This window comes from Fistularia commersonii, chromosome 11 (genome assembly GCF_037954325.1).
Source record: "Fistularia commersonii isolate RoL2024-O1a breed Wild chromosome 11, RoL_Fcom_v1.0, whole genome shotgun sequence".
In the NCBI taxonomy this organism is placed as follows: domain Eukaryota; kingdom Metazoa; phylum Chordata; class Actinopteri; order Syngnathiformes; family Fistulariidae; genus Fistularia; species Fistularia commersonii.
The window spans coordinates 3,031,203-3,045,094 of record NC_141294.1 but is presented as its reverse complement, the minus strand read 5'-3'; the positions used below and the strand labels follow the sequence as shown (position 1 = coordinate 3,045,094).

Genomic DNA, 13,892 nt, shown 5'->3' with positions numbered 1-13,892 from the left:
TACAGGCTTGTTAAAGTCTGCGCGTCGGAAAGCGTCGAGTCGGTTATTGTTTTTCCCCGTGGCCGGAAGATAACTTCTTCATTTAACGCCGCCGGTTTTATCCGGAACGTTTATATCGTTCTCCTCCGTTCCGTCGGTACAGGTAAGTTCTATTTCTCGCGTCGAAGCGACGGCCGCCGCCATTCTGTGCCGTTGAGTCTGCATGTCGACAGTTACGGCAATGCGGTTGTGAAGGTCACGGTGGGTCGGTAAGCCGCCGCGCTGCCGGACTCGTTTTTACATCGCATTAATGCGGTGAACCGTCGTCGGATCGAGGTCTTTTGGCTTCGCCTATCTCATCTTGGCATTTGGGGAGAAATACCAAATGATATTTTGACATTAAACCTACCACATAATTGGCGATTGAAAAGCTTTGACCTTCAAATGTAGAGTTCGTTTTTAATAATTCTCCAATCATTTTGGAAACATGGATGCGTATCTGCTTTTAGGGTGTTTTCCCCGACAGTCTACGGGTGTGTCTCTGTCATAGCGTTCTTTCTTTTACTCCTCAGTGAACGAAGGAGGAATCAAACAGGTGTCTAATTACTGCCCCGACCCCGGGGAGCCGGAAAACGGAAAACTGATCGGCTCGGACTTCAGGTGAGTTGGTTATAATGGAAGAGCCAACCGAGAACCGTCACGAATGTCGATAAACGCGTCCGCGAACCATCCCGGCCCGCGCTAATGTTTAAACAACACCGCCGCACATCAAGTTTAGTCAATAGCATTCGTAAAAACACATCGCCGATCATAATCCTCCGACTACGAGCGGACGCGCTTTCCCATATATGGCGGGATTTAGAAGAAAAATCTCCTCATCATCTCTTCAATATCATCGATTATGATTTCCATCTGACATCGAACCGGCGTAATTATCCTCGACTAAAGGTGATTCCGGCCAAAACTATTCTCGTCCTCACCGTTGAGCTTTTTCACATCACCGTCGCCGCTTCGATGACCGGCCGGATTTAACGCGAAGCCTTACTTTAGCTCATTGAATTGCTAAGCGGCGAGCTGTGGCTTTCCGTTCTCTAGTAATGACCGACTCCGAGAATCGCTCGGTCAGCCTTTTATTTTGAACACAGCATAACAGCCGAAGCCCATTAAACCGGCCGGCTACCTCGCGCTTTGTTTCCCCGCATAAAGGGATACTTAATAAACATTTGATAACGCGATTAAAACATAGAGCCATTACTGAATGACACCACATAAAATCCCTCTTTAAAACAGTCCTTTAGTCGAAGTCCCACACCCTGCAGTCCCTGCCTCATTTCCATATCCAGCCTCTCGGCAAGTCGCATCCCAGAAGCCGCCCCGGACGCCGCGGTATTAAACACAGCTGCATCCGGCGATACAGCGGGACGAGGCCCGTCCGTGCATCTGCAGGAAGGAGATGGAAAGACGCTCGGTGATCGTGATGAAATCATCCTGTGTTATCTGGTTGCTACTGAAGATGGTTTTCTTCCCTCTCAGCGCCGCCACGGAAGGAAGCGTTAGCTGGCTGTCAGATGGATTAAATCTGGAGCGTGAAAATATAAACAAATCACTGTTTTAATGTTTCGTTTCAAATTTGCAGACAAGTCGATGAAGGCGTTCTCTTGCGCGACCGACTGACGTCGGGCACTAACGATTAAAATCGAAGAACGCGCGTGAGTTTAAGATGGATATACACTGCTCAAAAAAATAAAGGGAACACTTAAAAAACACATCCTAGATCTAAATGAATGAAATATTCTTATGAAATACTTTGGTCTTTACACAGTTGAATGTGCTGACAACAAAATCACACAAAAATGATCAATGGAAATCAATTGTATCAACCCATGGAGGTCTGGATTAGGTCTGGATTAATCACACTCAAAATGAAAGTGTAAAAACAAACTCCAGGCTGATCCCACTTTGATGTAATGTCCTTAAAACAAGTCAAAATGAATCTGTGTTGCTTCCTGAGTGGACACTATGATTTCACACAAGTGTGATTGACTTGGAGTTACATTGTGTTGTTCAAGTGTTCCCTTTATTTTTTTGAGCAGTATATTTCTGTCGACATCCCGACATTTAGGCACAGATTTTGCGATGACAACTTGCCAAAGTCTCTCTCTCCCGGTGAAATGTAAGGGTTGTTCCGTAGAGTTGATGGCCTCGGGTACAAGCGGCCATTTATTGTACTGTATTCATTTCTTACGCCTCGGTTGGAGCGGTAGTGTACCGAGCGCCGGAGCATCTTGACCGTTTCCCGTTAGCCGAATATCCCCTCCAAGGCTCGGCCCCGGAGGCCTTGCCAACGAATGCTCTAAGTCGACTATCACATTCGATGTGTCACTTCATTTCTACATATCGCACTGCACCGAGTGAAATTGGGTGCAGTCCACCGGGGGGACTGTCAGACAGCAAACCAGCAAGGTGTTACTCCACGTTTCCAAGGTTTTGGATGTCTGCGATTACCGCGATTAATATAGCGACGAGCTTATCTTGCAAAGCGGGACGTCCGCGTACCGCAACGTCGGATACGGCGAATCAAATGAAATCAAAAGGTAGCTTGCGGAATCCGAGGTCTCCGATGAGAAAGATTGACGTTTCACTTGTGCCCTTGTCGCTGATGGGGAGAACGATAAGCCCCGATGTAGACGGGGAACTCTGCTGGTGCCGGAGGGTAAAAAAAATCAGCATAGGGGCCTGACGATGCAGACGATAATACAACTTGTTTCACGCACTTTCCCGCGCAACATAAACGGACGAAGAAAAAACAGCTCGCTTACAAATGGAGCAACTGCGTGGACAGATTTAGATTCAACTGATAATTCTAATGTACCCCTTTAAATAAATATTCATCTTATTTGTCCGTGCAAATGTAGAAAAATACATTTACACTCCGCTTTGTTAGCCTTCATTTGCAGCAATTTGGAAATAAAATCAGGCTGAAAATGATTGTCTTATTTCTAATATTAACAACCGCTATCATCTCATTATTTAGTTTTTGCCTGATAAAATGTAGACACGGGTTACAGTGTCATTATATACTTTCAATAAAATGGAAACTGAATCTAATATTTCACTAGCAGTCATCTATGTCTGATTGATTTTAATCCCCTCCACACACACACACACACACACACACACACACACAAAACCCCAGCCATTAATAGTGTTTTGTTGTCTTCTCAGCATCGGTGCAACTGCTCAATTTACATGTGATGAAGACCATGTGCTGCAGGGTTCCAAAACGATTACCTGCCAGCGTGTAGCCGAAGTCTTTGCCGCTTGGAGTGACCACAGACCCGTCTGCAAGGGTGAGGGGGGTTCGGGGGGGTTCGGGGAGGTTCGGGGGGCGTCTGATCAACTAATACAACCCCTTGATTAAGGCATTAGTTCTGTGTTTGGGATCCATGCAGACAGAGGATTTAAAAAAAAAAAAAAAAATGCTGTTAATTATGTATGAATGTTATACTGCAGCACTCTCCATTATAGACTGCACCGCCTTTTGAGTGTGTGTGTGTTTGTGTGTGTGTGTCATAATACCTAGAGCAGCTTTTAGATTTGATTAATGGAAATGTAACTAATAGCCCCTCTCGATATGTGTTCAAAATGAGATTACCTTTATGTTGCGTAACAATGCCAGCGTATTAGACTTCCTTTTTGACCTCATAACTATCGGCAGTAAATATACCACGACTGTGGCTGAGAATAACGTCCAGTTTTTATTCCCAATTCGTCTGGTTTTGTTTCTCTCTCTCTCTCTCTCTCTCTCTCCCAGTGAAAACTTGTGGATCAAATCTGCAGGGACCTTCGGGAACGTTTACGTCGCCCAACTTCCCCATCCAGTACGAGAGCAACTCCCAGTGTGTGTGGATAATCACCGCCAGTGATCCAAATAAGGTAGAGCAATGGAACTAATCATTCTTCTCCAGGCGTGGAGAACTCCTTCATAGCTTACTTTCTTTTGAGTCGGCTAAAAATTGCTCAAATGATTCTCTGTAAAATGACAAAGGCGATGAGAAATAACAGTTTGTTTTTGACTCTCCAGCTGGAATTCTCTCACAGAGAGGTCTCAGACTGTCAACTAAATCACTGTTGCATGTCAGAGAATGAATACTTGTAGTCACCAAAACAGTGTGAGGGAGTTATTTTGCATTATTCACCTTTACATGAATATTATTATCAATCACGCAGTTATTTCCCATATTAAAACTACATATTCTTGCAGACAAGCATGTCTGGGGTCATGCACTATTACAACTGACTCTGCAGGGGTTTCGCCGGTTGACGTGTCTTAATGAACTGAAATGAAAACTATTGTCTTTGAATGCCTAATTGTGATGAGTTTCTCACATCAGCTATGCAAAGTTGTGTGTTTTGCACTTCCATTTTAACAGAATTAAAAGATTGAAAAAAAGGTGAATACACACAATAATGAATGAAGGGATTATTTCAACACGAGGGGAAATATCCCCTTAAAGAGCAGCCAAAAATACAACATAATATTACATAATATAATGTAAAATGTTATAATATAATATAATATAATATGATATAATATTTAATTATATAATATAATAATCATATTATATTATATATATAATATAATATAATTTTTAATTCCTCTTCCTTCAGCTGAAGGGAATATTCAGATCTTTGTACTTCTTAAGACCTTAAAACACTTGATAGCCTTAACTTTGACACTTTATATTTTATTGTATTTCTTATTCTCCCTCCTTCCTACTATTATCTATTGTTGTTATGTTTCACTTGAAACTCTGGCACAACAATTTCCTTCGGGATAAATAAAGTTATTCTTATTCTTATAATATAATATGACTGGAATAAATTCTTGACAATATTTCTGATTTACACAGCAGACTGGCAATAATCTATGAATGCTGCTTATATTGTTGTAAAATAAAGCAATAATATTAAAACTTCAGGCAGCCTGAATAAAGCTAAAAAAAAGCCCAAATTACTCAACAAAAGTCGGGTGACCATGGGGCAGTTTGGAAAAAGCGGTGAGAGGACGATGGAACAGGGCCAGGGCTGTGAAGAGCTGATTAAGTGACAGGTGAGGATTCTAGACAGGCGTGAATTCTAAGTAAATAATCGAATAAATAAAAGTTATTTAAAACAAAGGACCAAGCAAGCAAACCAAAAGGCAGCATGAACTAAACTGGCGGAGCATCACAGCATTAAAGAGGCAATTAAAATCAAGACAAGAAACTCCTTGGCAAACAGCGAGCAAAAAAAAAAAAAATAAAATAAAGACATCCAAGCATTTTTTTTTTTTATCTGAACAAGCAACTTAGTTGAACAAAAATAATTGCAAACAGTGCAAATGGGGCCATCAGTAGAATGAAACCTTCCTTTTCAGTAAAACTACACATTGTCCTTTCTCTCATGAAGAGATACTTGATATTTTGGGGTGAGCTTCCCTGCTTTCAGTACAAAAAGTCCAACAGCCCCTTCACAGTCATAAATGGGTATTTTCTCTTTCTTTTTTTTTTTTTTTGACGTTGCTGGGTTTGATTTTGCATTTTACAAATTCTAAATGTGTTGCACATGTGTTTGCATGCCGGATACATATTCATGCATGCCTCTGTTTTTCAAAGGCTTCCCAAGGTGAGAGAAGGTTACATAGAATATGCATGTGTTTTGACTTGAGTTCATCTGAACTGCCACTCCTTAGCGGACATGGTTGCAATGAATTCCATTTGTTAAACTCACAGGACTGCCAGTACGTCTAGGTGCCGTCTGTTCATTTCAGCTGTCGGGGTAAAATCCGTAGAGTATTACCGATCTCAAAAGCTACAGTTGATTAGCATATATATCAGTGTTTACCGGAAACCTTAAGATATTACAACCACCTGCCCTTCAATCTACGATCTAAGGATCCCGTGACTCCATAATTGCATTTAACTTAACTGCACAATCAGTGTTTCATCGCGCAACGCCATCGATTCGTGATAAACAGAATAACGGCAGTCAGACAGTGGATGTATGCAAAACAGAACACGTGCAAACTATTTCAAAATCGCATTTGTGTGACAACAATTGTTTAAAATGTAGACTATTTATCGAAAAAAGGGGCGGTGTCATGACGCATGAGGCCATTGAGTTATTTAAGAGCGATTCCAAACATACAGTGTCCACAGGCAAATAAAAATCTGCTTTCATTCACAGCGGTTGGTTGTCGCTACACGGACCAAGTGACTGAGGGCGGATTTTGTTAAACAGGCAAAACCAACAATAACAATTGGTCAAATCAGGTAGCAAGACGCTGAACCGCTAACTGCTCCCTACTGCTCACGGTACATCCACGATGGGTTAATTGCAGAGAACGAACTTCCCCACGGGGATTAATAAAGGATGAATTATTATTAATATTAATCTGCTTTCCCCCAATGATCATCAGCGGTATCCAACATTTGATTCATTTCAAGGTGCTTAGTTTATCCCGTCACCAATATAATTTGCCATTGAACTTCATCGAGTCAGAGTCAACACACAATCAGAGCTCATAAGGACTCGCAACCGCTACGACGGTGTTCCGTCATGCCCGCTCCAAGGCAAACAATCTCCTGACTCGGCAACCAAAGTTGGTCCATTAGTGTTATTATAGTAATTAGACACATGTCTGCATTGTAATGAGGTACTTATAAATGAATGTCGTGCAGGCGATGCCTTCCCCATGGCTAGAAGGGAAGATGCTCAGGATGAACAAGCAGACGACATATCCATGCAATCAAGAGACGGGACTTTTATTCATTGACATTCTCTCTTTCATCAAATATCCATATAATCAAAATAGATCAGATGATGTAGATCTATTCTGAAACATTTGTGCGTCAAGTTTTTTTTTTTTTAACATCTTTTTTTAGCATTACTTGTTAAAAAATGGAAGTCATTTTAACTGGGTTTGAATTTCTTTTAAGGGGGTTGCTCTTTATTTATTATTGTATAGTGATAATATTTGGCACTACTCATAGTTTAAAGTTCATTCCTTCATTTATTTGTTTATTCAGTTATTTATTCTTCATTATTGTTATTATTATTACATTATTTTGATTCTTATGAGATCCAGGTAAGATGTGGGGAAAGTATTTTGAGAGAAAGAACCAGGAAAATAAGGGTCTGCTACCCTTCATATTTCCTTCCTAGAATTTTCCTTAGAATTTAGAGTTTGTTCTCTTCATCAATAAAATAGTACGTGATGCTGCTGCCAGCCTTTCGGATGGGTTGAAAAGTTATTGTGTTTATGTAGGTGCTCCTCACGATTAACGTTTACTGTTAACTCATAAACCCAAGTGAAATTCAGAGTTGAAATAAATCTCGAGGTTAACAACTGTTGCAAATCTGAATCCCTGTGACATTATGTTGATTTTGGTGTTATCAGCAGTGCCAACCCTTCATTTGCGGGATTTGGGATTTTTGGGATCTTTTTTTTTCGTCCAACTATGCTTCTTTCACAGATGTGACTGTTTTTGCATTTTACATTAATGAGGTCCAAAATAATGTAGCATCAAAAGGAACAATACCACTGTTTGAGAGCAGAATGGCTAAGTAGTAAAAGTGGATACTCTCTCGGTGTTAAGGGACTTTATCTTTAGCACAATAAGCGAAGATGATCGATCAACCAATCGATAATTGTTTTTGGCTCATTGTTCTCGCTACTTAGACATCATTTAAACCTTGTCAGAGAAAATAGTGTCCGACACTGTTTCAATTTGATTGAAAGAAACAATGGCATCTAGGTTTTTTCCGCACAGAAGTATTTATTATTATTATTATCAGCCAAACCGACATTGGTGGCAACCTTTTTATTGGTCGGAAATGTGGTAACAATAAGTCGATCTTCCTGTAACCAAACGCACGTCTATCTTCTTTTTTCAACCAATGCTGCCCTTTGGTGATAAACTGTTATCTTCTGTTTTGGGTTTGTCATGGTTATTATATGCCACGTACCAAGTCCTTCTGAAACAAAACAAAAAGGAAAATATAGTATTAGTGGGAATATGGTTACCTTGGAGATACCCAAGATGGGATCACTATTTCATCTGATCAGGAAATGGCTCTTTTCATGTTGACTGGTGTTCGCTATTGATCTATAAAAAAAATGTAAGATTTTCTAGAAATGCCCTGTTTTGCACTGAATTTGTGCAGAATAATAACCCGGTTTCAATTTTGAAGTGCACTCTCATGTGATGACACTCAGATGAAGGGCAAGCGCTCTCTATGTTGGGGTACGGACAACGTAGTACGTGAAATAAACAATATTTTCTAAATGAAGGTCTTTTATTTCAGGTGATTCAAATCAACTTTGAAGAGTTTGACTTAGAGATCGGCTACGACTCGCTCACCATCGGAGACGGAGGGGAAGTAGGCGATTCTAAGACAATAATACAAGTGTAAGTATCACTTTAACTTCTTCATTAGACGTAGATAGTCACCATAGTGACGTATTGTGTAACCAATAGCAACCGAACCATCCAACTGATGCTTGGCCGTGTCGAAAAATAACGCATTTCGCTCTGTTTCCGTAACTATGTCTCACAGCCGTCTTTTGTTACTAAAAACTTTCTCTGGCCTGTTTTTTTGCGGCATCGTTTTTTTTTGGTTTGTTTTTCCTCCGCAGACTAACGGGGAGCTTTGTGCCGGACCTGATTGTCAGCATGTCCCATCAGATGTGGCTTCACCTCCAGTCTGATGAGAGTGTGGGCTCAATTGGCTTCAAGATCAACTATAAAGGTACACACTCTGCAGAGATGATACCGTTCTCTGTAACCGTGCCTTTATTTTCCTTCTGTTCCCATCAGACAAGCGGCGAGTCAATTTTCTCATCCGTCATTCTGGCTCTCTATCTGTCAGTATCTCACACTCTTCCAGCCAAACTAAGAGGACAGTAACTGCATTTGTAATATTCAACTACGGTGATAAAACTTGGAAGTAATTCTTTGTTTTTTTTGTTCGCCCCTGCATCCATCTGACCCCTCGCCATCAGAAATTGACAAAGAGAGCTGCGGTGATCCAGGAACCCCTCTGTATGGATACCAGGAAGGAAGCGGCTTCTTGAACGGGGACGTTCTGCGTTTCGAATGCCAGTTTGGATTCGAGCTGATCGGGGAGAGGATGATAACCTGCCAGAACAACAATCAGTGGTCTGCTAATATCCCCATCTGCATATGTGAGTCCAATATGCTTCCCTTGACAACCAGCGGGGCAATTACTTATGTTCCTGGGAAGTTCACAATGACACAAAGCTGGTGGAGGATTAATTACACTGTTGTTAAATGACCATGCAGTGCATTGGGTGTAAATTGGAAATTTACAGATAAATTGATTGCCTATAGCTACCTTACATCGCGGACGGTAATTTGGAACGAAGCAAAGCGTAACGTTTGTTACTGACTTCGAAAACAGACCCGCATGATAATGTTAATATTCTTTTTTACAAGATGACATGGAGTCTCGGGATGGAAACGATGACGAATCTAGTACGTGCCTTGTTTTTTTTTTGTTTTTTTTTTTGTCTACAGTCCCATGTTTTTCCAACTTCACGGCTCCCATGGGGACGGTCTTATCTCCCGATTATCCCGAAGGCTACGGGAACAACCTCAACTGCGTATGGTTGATCATCTCCGAGCCCGGCTCCAGAATCCACCTGGCTTTTAATGATTTTGACCTGGAGCCGCCGTACGATTTCCTCACAATCAAAGATGGTGACCAATCAGGAGCCACGATATTGGGACGTTTCTCGGGGGCTGAAGTTCCTTCCCACCTGACGTCCAACAGTAACGTTCTGCAGCTTGAATTTCAAGCGGACCACTCCATGTCTGGGCGAGGCTTCAACATCACATATAGCAGTGAGTGGCTGTTTTGGTAAATTAACCAAATCCTAATTGTATATTAAGTGTACGAGCTTGAATTTACAACAGCTTTTGTCAATTATTATGTCCAATTGACCTCAATCTGCGCGGACGAAATAGAAGACAAATCGGTTATAATTGATCGTTTGATTAATTTGACTACATTGTTAGCGATTTGCTGCTGAATTAATTGGTCCTGGTAGAAAAAAGTATAATTGAATAATTGTCAAATTGCTTCATGATTGCCCAGTATTTTGGCAAAAAAAAAAAAAAAAAATTAAAAAAATCTACAAATGGGATCTCAAATCTGAAGTACTCAAAAAAAGAAATTAAAAAAATAGATGTCTCACTCTCTTTGGTTCTTTTAGTTTTTTTGCCAAATACAAGGACACATTATTTTCCCTCCTGGCAAGGACTACAAGTTGCAAAGACAAAGCCTGTTGTCCCCACTCGGCTGAAAAAAACCAGAGTTGTTTTCTCCCTCTCAAACAAACATCTTGATTTACTTGGCTTCACTTCTTACTCTTTTAAGTCAGAACGTTTATCAGCGTATCTATTTCTCGTTCCTTTCCATCACAAGCTTTTGGGCGTAATGAGTGCCCCGATCCCGGAATACCGCTGAACGCAAGGCGCTTTGGGGATAGTTTCCAGTTGGGGAGCTCCATCTCTGTGGTTTGTGAGGAGGGATTTATAAAGACGCAGGGGGCTGACACTATCACATGCCATCTGGAGGAGGGCAAGGTGATGTGGAGCGGACTCATTCCCAAATGTGAAGGTACTCAAATGGAATAACAAGTTTATGTAGATGTTCAATGAATAAATCATCGGCTCAGCAAGAAAGAGAATGAAAGAGATGATTTTTTTTTTTTTTTTTTTTTTTGGGAGGGGGGGTTAAGTTTTTGGGTTGTAAGCTACAAAACAAAGTTTAATATTTTTTTTAATTTTTTTTTTTATGTTTTGGTCTTTCATGAACTGCAAAAACATTGACGTATTTAACGGTTGAAACATTTCCCCACAGTCGTGTTGCTGCAAATCTCTATTTTTGTTCTTCTTTTTGGAAACCTTGGCTCGATTCTATTTATACTTATCATTTATATTACCATTGTTTCATCTTTTTTTTTTTTTCGCAGCCCCTTGTGGGGGCCACTACTCGGGGCCGGCCGGTGTCATCCTCTCCCCCGGGTGGCCGGGCTACTACAAAGATTCCCTGAGTTGTGAGTGGGTTATCGAGGCCGAGACGGGGCGCTCCATCAAAATCAGCTTCGACAGGTCCGGATGAAAAGTCACAATTCACAATATGCGCGCCCACCTACACACACACACACACACACACACACACACAGAACATTTTACGTCCAAAGAGATTTCTACGGAAATGTATCCGTGTAATGCTGACTTGCGGATAAAATATTAGTCGTGCGATGACACCGAACGCTTCCCTTCATCCCTGGAAGCCCCGAACAATAGTTACAATGTTGTACGTTTGTATTATATTTTCTCCAAAGTGAACTACTTTAACCTATTTTTCCACAATAAGCCCTCTTCTTTCTTTCCGGTCTTGCTTGGAATTTAAAGTTATTACATGCAAAATCCCTTTTTTTTTTTCATTGGTTGTGTTTTGAATCTTCACAGTGGAGGCTTTATCCTCCTTTTTTTTTTTTTTTTTTTTTTTGATCGCTGCTTTCACAAGAATTTGAAAGTTTGCTTGACGTAAAGGTAATTTAATAATCCCACGCTTATTTGTCAACCGAGTACATGCAGTTAAAACAAAAATGCAGCATGACACCGCAGCCCTGGAGTTAAGTCTCTTTTTCATAGCAATCCTATATTTTAATTTTGAATGAATTTGCATGTTAATTAACTTTAATGATCATTTTAGATAATGAAATTTACCCTCAAAGTGTCAGTTTCACCTTGATGTAAAATTGCCATGATAATGTATCCTATTATAAGTCGACTCATTGTTTTATCAGCCGCTATTAGAAACGCGTCTCTTGGTGTGGCTTAACATTCTGACACACTAAGACGAGCCACAGTTACATATCGATGTAGATTCTTAGCTATCTTCAATTCTCTTTCTCCCATCGTGATGGCATTTTATGACTAATTCTTCAAAAAAGCAAAAAAAAAAAAAAAAAATTTTACAAGAATTCTCATTCCCATGAATTACAAATATTGTTCTTACTAGTAACCGCTATGTACATGATGGTAGTTTCTGTGCATTACCTTTTCTCTATCCTAATGCTTCCCTTTTCCCAGGTTTCAAACGGAGCTCAGTTACGACTTCCTGGAGGTTCACGACGGCCCAAACCTTCTTTCCCCTCTGATCGGCTCCTTTAACGGAACCCAGGTTCCTCAGTTCCTCTTTAGCAGCAGTAACCTCTTGTATCTACTTTTCACCACGGACAACAGTCGATCAAATAGCGGCTTCAAGATTTTCTACGAAGGTAAGTAAACCGGTGTATCTTTCTCAAATCGGAAAAAAAAAAAGATGTAAGAACAGAGAGCGGCTACATGATTGGAGATTCCTCAAAACTTGCCTCCTCCTGCAACACAAACACCGCAAGCTGATTGAACTGATTTAGCTTTCACAGCTATATGAAGTGCATTTTTTTTTAAATGAGATATATTTATATGTGATTTCGGATCTGCATTTATGTTTGTAATAATTTCCCTAGTTATTGACGAATTACTTAAGATGGTGATGCGTCAGAAACGTGTGAAGGATGTTATGTGTGGTTACAATCCCAGGAAATCTTGCCCTGGAAAATAGTAGCTATTGATTTAAAGCTGACAGTTTTGAATAGACCGTCTCCATCTGCTGAGAGTTATTGTGAACTTCTGCTCAACAAGATGGTTTCCATGCAACGGCCGCGCTTCCGTTTCTACAACGTGACATCACATAACACACATTTCGATATCAAGTTAATGCATCACTTCGTGATGATTCGTGTGAATCTTCAAATTACGAAATTGTTTAAGCATTAAGGATTTATCGATGGAATTTGCTCGGCTTTTTTTTTTTTTTTTGTTTATTTCTCTAAACTCCCCAAACTCTGTGAATCGATCAGGCATCATTTTTTGGTCTTGTTTATTTTGGCGAAATGGCTAAACAGAATCTACAGATTAGCCATGCTTTAAGTCTCATGCGGCAAACATTAAGTATATAAGAATATATACTAGGTTTAGTGCGCAAGCAGAAATACAGAGGAAAACAAGAGGATATTTTTATGTGCGATTGAATAAAATAAAAAAAAAACCTCTGGTTTGTCATCTGTGCTTTTATATTTGGTCAAACTCTTTTTATAAGCCTTTTTCATAATGATGTGAATCGTAAGAGACAATTTGTTATATCAGTATTGACTGCAATCAGATCACAAGGGCCTTTGCTTTATTATGTTTCACTCAGTGACATTTTTCTTTTGTTGATGAGGCAATTGAAAAACAATAACAGGGAGATAATATTGGCTTTTTTCATTGCAATTGAGGACAGAGCTTATTGTTGGAATGCTTCGAGGAGACCTGCCTTAATTCATTTGTAAAATTGGATGACATAAAGCTGTAATTACTAATTCTGAAAATAAACATGGTCATAGAAAGACTATATAGTTCACGTCCAATGCAAAGCATCCATTCATTCATTCATTCATTCATTCATATCAAGAAGCAAATGAGTGAAAAAGGTTTCTTAATGTACACCTGTCTGCAGGCTTGGCGTTATGTAAAAATTTAAGATATAACAGACCTCCTTTATTTGTTGATCACCAAATAATTTTGATTAACTGTATTGTTGAATATGTATTTTATTTCATTTTTTTTTATTTGAAAACATTGGCCAAATGAAGAGCAGCAATATCCTTCTAAAATCATCTGTAAAAATGGCTAATTTTGATGGTTGTAGTCAAAAACATTGTAATCCAAGCTAATCATATGTTCTTTCAATGATGTCATTCTACATAGAACTCGATTACAGTGTGAGATTACACTAATTCACATGTAAAT

At 39.9% G+C, this 13,892-nt stretch overlaps 1 protein-coding gene across 1 annotated transcript in view; it reads left to right on the top strand.

Annotated features, from left to right (window-relative positions):
• The window catches only part of LOC147229209 (CUB and sushi domain-containing protein 3-like), a 229,753-nt gene that overhangs the window by 71,123 nt on the left and 144,738 nt on the right, over positions 1–13,892 (top strand). The window contains exons 8-17 of the mRNA XM_086156075.1: positions 552–639; positions 3,205–3,329; positions 3,794–3,915; positions 8,329–8,432; positions 8,660–8,772; positions 9,026–9,208; positions 9,561–9,887; positions 10,471–10,665; positions 11,021–11,159; positions 12,150–12,337. Coding sequence (XP_086012201.1) covers positions 552–639; positions 3,205–3,329; positions 3,794–3,915; positions 8,329–8,432; positions 8,660–8,772; positions 9,026–9,208; positions 9,561–9,887; positions 10,471–10,665; positions 11,021–11,159; positions 12,150–12,337 — 1,584 coding nt within the window. The remainder of the gene's footprint in view (positions 1–551; positions 640–3,204; positions 3,330–3,793; positions 3,916–8,328; positions 8,433–8,659; positions 8,773–9,025; positions 9,209–9,560; positions 9,888–10,470; positions 10,666–11,020; positions 11,160–12,149; positions 12,338–13,892) is intronic.